General features: G+C 32.7%; 1 protein-coding gene across 1 annotated transcript; it reads right to left on the minus strand.

The window, feature by feature from the left end:
- Nucleotides 1-5117: 5117 nt before the first annotated feature.
- Nucleotides 5118-5663, minus strand: LOC113850619 (serine/threonine-protein phosphatase 7 long form homolog). The gene is made up of 2 exons (XM_027481199.1): nucleotides 5390-5663; nucleotides 5118-5278 (listed from the first exon to the last, which is right to left on the minus strand). The coding sequence occupies exons 1-2, from the start codon at nucleotides 5661-5663 to the stop codon at nucleotides 5118-5120; spliced, it is 435 nt and encodes a 144-aa protein (XP_027337000.1).
- Between the last annotated feature and the right edge of the window lie 530 nt (nucleotides 5664-6193).

Consider the following 6193-nt stretch of genomic DNA (forward strand, 5'->3'; position numbering starts at 1 on the left):
CGATTAGAAGGTGTGGACTTAAACGTTTCATTTTTACGTGACAGTACAGTTGATGATGATGAACCTCATTTTGGATTAGGTATAGTAATGTTTTTGGTTTAGGGTTTATAAAATTAAATTTCTTATAACTTATCTTTATGTTATAACAAATTTTATGGTTATATAGAAAGTGAATATGAGGATGAAGAAGGTAATGACAACGAAAATGAATGGGATTTCTCAACAGATAGTTCATCTGATACTAACGTGGAGGGTGAATTTAATTCCATATTGAATAGTCATGAAAATGCACAACATGAAGGTAGTAATGTTTGTGCTTTAATTTATATGTTTCATGAAAAAAGTTTATTAACCGTTGCATTTCATTTTAATGCAGGCGTGATTGAAACTCCTTTTTGGAATTCAAGTCAAAATTATACTTATATTAATTGGCAGCATGCTGATCAAGAATTGAAAAATTTAGATATTTATGTAGATGAAGCATGGAAGGAGGTGATGTGTTGTATGTTGGCCAAGTGTTTGACTCTAAAGATGATGTAAAAATGGCTATTAAACATTTTGCAATGAAGGCACATCAAAGTTATTTTGAGGTAGAATCAAAACCAACAAAATTATATGTAAAGTGTCCAAATCATACAAGTGGATGCCCTTGGAAAGTTAGAGCAACATTGGGCAAAAATTACCACAAGTGAAAAATCACAAGATGTAGTGGAATACATACATGTGTTAATCTAATGATGTCTCTAGACCACAAAAAACTTGATTCAAACTTCATTAGCTCTTGTGTTCTTGGTAAGTTTTACTGAAGTAATTATAGATATTTATTTGAAGATTGTTAAATTTATTGAAGAATGTTACTAAATTTCATATTCTTAAATGTTGTAGGTATGGTAAAAGAACAACCATCGGTGTCAATCAAATTAATTCAAGAAAGAATTAATGGTCAATTTGGTTATCAAGTTTCTTATAAGAAAGCATGGAAGACAAAACAAAAAGTTATAGTAAGGGTTTTTGGTGATTGGGATGAATCATATGCGACATTGCCTAAATGGTTAGAATACATGCAATTACATGCTCATGGGTCTATTTATAAGATTGAAACCAATGACTATGTGAGGGGTCACCAAGTTGACAATAGATACAAAGTATTTCATTGGTTATTTTGGTCATTCAAACAATGCATAAGTGCTTTCAATTTTTGCAAGCCTTTAATACAAGTTGATGGTACATTCTTGTATGGTAAATACCGACAAACTTTATTGATAGTTACCACTCAAGATGGAAATAAATGTGTGCTTCCAATTGCATTTGCAATTGTGGAAGGGAAAACTTTGTCAACATAGGAATGGTTCTTGGCTCTCATTCGTCTTCATGTTACAGATAAGACATGTATCTCTTTAATATCTGATAGACATCAAAGTATCAAAGGTGCAGTTTCTAATCCACATATTGAATGACAATCTCCCAATGCATATTATATGTATTGCATTCGTCATATAACAAGCAATTTTAATCAACGATTCAAGAATCCTATTTTGAAGAAAGAGCTGATAAAATTAGGTACGTACTGTGTTGTTTTAATTTATAATATTTAGGTCGAAAGAATATTATTTTGACGATTACTATTATGTCATTGAGTTTAATAGCATACATAGCATGCAAAGACATATTTGAAGACAAATTGCAACGATTTCGTAATCAGTCAGAGAACATAAAAAAAGTGGTATCTCTAAAGAAAAGTGGAGTTTGGCCTACAACGATTAAGGAAGGCGTTATGGACATATGACAACAAATTTATCAAAGGCAGTTAACAAAATCATTAAAGGAACAAGGAATTTTCCAATAGCAGCACTGATTAAATGTATGTATTTGCGTTTAGTTTCATATTTTGTTAAGCGTGGTGAAGAAGCAACAAGAGAACTTAATAATGGTCAAAAATTTTGTCATAAATTAATGCAACAAATCACAAAAAATCAAGAGGAAACGTCTTCACATCAAGTTCGATGATATGACATTGAAAGAACGAGATTTGAAGTAGAAGAGACATTTAACACTGTCACGCAACAAGGTGGTAATAAGTTTGCTGTGATATTATCCAATCAATATTGTCAATGCAAAAAGTTTCAATCGTATCAGTTTCCATGCTCACATGTCATAGCTGCTTGTGCATTAGTCAGTATATATTATTGGTAATGGGTTGATCCTGTATATTCGATGCAGTATGCTGTGAATGCATACTTATCACAATGGTATCCTCTTGGAAATGAAAATAACATATTAACATCCAACGAGTTAAAGTTATTACCTGACGTGCATAGAATCAGGGGAAAAGGTCAACCAAAATCGACACGTATTAGGAATGAAATGGATTAGGTGGACTCTCAACCACGTCAACAATGTTCCTTTTGTAAACAAATTGGTCATAATTGTCGTCATTATCCAATGCAAAGTCGAACAACTGAGAATAATTCGTAATAGAGTGTTTAGTTATTGTCATTGTGGTGATGGAACCAATTTCATCGTTTTTAGTATTAAGTCTTTGTGATAATTTGACTATGTTGTGTAGTTTTTTGATTTGGACTGTTTGATCTATTAAATCCTCATTTAGACCAATGTCAGTTTTTACACTGCAGGTACTTCTTATCCAAGTTTTTATATTGATATTATGATTTATCCTCATTTAAACCAATCCTCATTTATATTGATATTATGATTTATCCTTTTTCCATGATCCTGATTATGAGTATTTTAATGATTGTCTTGCAAAGCAATTATAATTTTTAGTGTTATTGGTTATAATTTACATTAAAAACAAATGAATAAAGTTATAATTTATACTAAAAACAATATGAGAAAGTGAATATATATGGAAATTTGTTTAATCATATTCAATTACATTTCAAGGTGATTATGTTTATATGCATTTTAAATAGTGTAAACAGTTTATAAATAAGTGGCATGAGTTAATATTTTAAAATGATACGAGAATTGTTTAGTTTTGTATTATTAATGTAATGATAAATATTTAAATTATCAAATAGAAAAGTGTCAGTTTTTAGAGAAGTATTAATAAATATTAATTGTACAATGTTGTATATTATAAAATGTTGTATATTATGCAAAGGCTAATATCATTGTTGTCAATTAGCTAATCAGAATGTAGTGTTCCTTTTCATCTAATTCCTTTTTCTTTTCTTTTTTTTACATGTCAACGGGTGCAATTTTCAATAATGTAAGGTTAAAATGACATAAATCTGGCAATATTTTGTCATAAAACGTGAACGAACAACTTCTATGCATTCATTTTAATATGTCGGCACTGAAATATAATGCGATAAGATATAAAATAGATGATGAGAATTGTTTAAAAGATAAAGACATTAAGTGAAATACACAACTATAATAATGATATCCTCGGTCAAATATATAACATTTCAATGGTATTATCATTGTTGTGCTCCGTGCTGATCATGATTTTTATGTGGCGTCAAGATGCATTGACGAGGTCGATCTCTGGCATCTCGATGAGGATTACGTTGCACATGTGGCTCCCTAGCATCTGCGATTGCTCTAAACTGCTCATTGAGATCAATGCCAGTATCCCCTAACGGTTCTGCATGAGACCCTCCACCTGTCTAATATAATGGATCTGGTGCAGATGGTGTGAACAATGACGGATCATATGGAAGGGGAGTCATGAAATGATGGAAGTCGGGAACATACTCTTGTCCATTACTGAACGGAGACCCAACATCTGTGGTAGGTTGTGATGAGTGAAAATATGAACTCTGTGTAGATTGAGAAGGGATGAATAGAACCTGTGAAGGGATATAATACAATCCATCTTATCTAATTGGTAGGGGGGTATAGACCATTTTGCCGCCTGCACTTGTATCCTACGTGGTTGCAGACCTCTCCCTTTTTTACGTCCCTCATGTTGTCCAAGATCAATATGAGGGCCTTCTGTGTGCCCACTCTGAACAGGTTGGTTAAATGATGAGGCTGGTTCCAATATGCGTACTTGTTCTCTCTGTAAAGACAACATGGTCTCACTTAATGTACGCAGCTCATCAAATGTGAATGATTGTTGGCCGTCAGTATCTAAGTAGTATGTCATGTGAATGATTGTTGGCCGTCAGTATCCAAGTAGCATGTCCTCTCATGTGCATCTCCCTGCATTGCATAAGGAGGTAGTATATGTTTCATTAAATTTAACATTTTTAAAAACACATTGTCGCATATTGTATATACATACAACAAGGGGGAATGCAAATACATACCAATAGTGAAAAAACTGCTGCATCTCTCGTTATCCAACGTCTAGTAACTGTCATATACCAACGCATGTACTTCGAATTGGAACTCAATAATCCCTCTTGAGGGCCATTACTGAATACCCAATCAGTGCGCTTCTCCCATAATGCTAAAACCTGTCTAAACTTATCATTCCAATTCTCTCCTATCTTCCCTTTAAGTATGATGTCATGTAATGCATCAGGTTGGTATGGAGCACGAGGAATATGTTGCCCCATTCCAAATTGACGCACTACATGGTCTGGTTGGTGCCACTCACATATCTAAATGCAAATCAAAGGCACGACTGACCTCCAAATGTTCATCCCTTGCAAGCATATTGGGGGCAATGACTCAACTATATCCTGATTATAAGGCTGCCAAACAATCTGCAAAATGATTTATAAGATTTATTCAAATACAAACATTTGAATGTTTATACTATTTATTTAAGTGTCAAAAATTAAATAATACCTATTCCCATTTAAGACAATCAAGTTTATATCTATAATATGCGACATCCTTCTTCGCCTTTCTGGGCACCCAATTAACTAACCACCTAAACATAAACAAAGTAAACTAAGTTAATATAAAAAAAATTTAAATATATATGAAAATTTATAAAACTACAAAATTTATATCATTGAATACCTAGCACCATACGGAAGATCATGCCGCAAATGTGGATGTGAGGGAGGAGCCAAACATGGAAACCTATCCCACGTCCACATAACTAACAATGGAGTTAATCCCCCAATGGCAACTCTGTCAATGTTTGTCGCCATGTATAATTCTCTATATAAAAAACTAAGAGCTGCTCCTTTCTAACTATATTGTCTTGTGATAGCAAAGTCCTCAAGTAAAGGCAAATATCGGACTGTGACTCTACTGCTAGAGTAATCTACTAACATAAATCCTCCAATCAATCTCATAATATACGCTCTAGCAAATCTCGTTAGTTGAAGCTCGTTCTGATTATGCATAGCTACATCAAAGAAATGTTGGTCTAACCAAGTAAGCTTCAAGCTGCTCCCCACAAATGCCTCTGGTGGTGACCTAACACCTAGACTATCCTCAACTATCTGTGGCTAGTTACCTCCAGTAGCTGCAAATATTAGAAGCTCATCAACCCGAAGACCTATTTGTATAGCTATATCTTGAAGCATTATGGTGCATTCTCCTAGTGGCATATGAAAGGTGTGTGTCTCAGGCTTCCATCTTTCAACTAATGCGGTAATCAAGTACCTATCCAATGGAAAGTTGGCAAGCTGTGCCACTCCAGCAAAGCCAGCCAGCTTCAAATGTGATAGAATCTCCAATAGTATACCGTCTAGGCCAGCTGGTATAAACTGATACTTCCTAACCTTCATCATGGGATGTTCTCGACCATCTCAAATGTGTTCAGACACATTTATACTTTGAAAACGTAATAATGATGGATCCTCACGGCCCTGGATTAATCACTAGACCTTGTAAAGAAGATGATGTCATATGATAATTTTCAAAAAAATTGTTAGTATTATTAACATATTAAACATGACAAGATAATGGTAAAATTAATATTTTACTGATCTAAATACACAACTACAAATTTAGTAAACGAAATTACATAATAATTGAAAATTTTAATAATCATATAAAAAATATAAAATAATATTACAATTACATATTCATACTCAATATTACTTTAATTTAATTTTTGTACAAACTATAAATTTATTAACATTACAAAACTAGTTACTGCAAATTAGCATTTTTGTTTAAGTGCACATAGAAATTTTTATGTTAATAAATAGTAAATATAATAATTATGCCTAATATTTATTACTCTTCTAATAATATACTTTAAATTTTATATACCTAATATTTCAATTTTATTATATATTTACTTACATTAGCG

This window comes from Abrus precatorius, unplaced genomic scaffold (assembly GCF_003935025.1).
Source record: "Abrus precatorius isolate BTA unplaced genomic scaffold, Abrus_2018 Scaffold9, whole genome shotgun sequence".
NCBI classification, from domain to species: Eukaryota; Viridiplantae; Streptophyta; class Magnoliopsida; order Fabales; family Fabaceae; genus Abrus; species Abrus precatorius.

Coding starts and splice junctions, on each gene's coding strand:
- LOC113850619 (XM_027481199.1), bottom strand. CDS start 5,663: ATGAAGGTTAGGAAGTATCAGTTTATACCAGCTGGCCTAGACGGTATA. Junction 5,279..5,389: donor AATATTTGCAGCTACTGGAG/GTAACTAGCCAC, acceptor TCTTTGATGTAG/CTATGCATAATCAGAACGAG.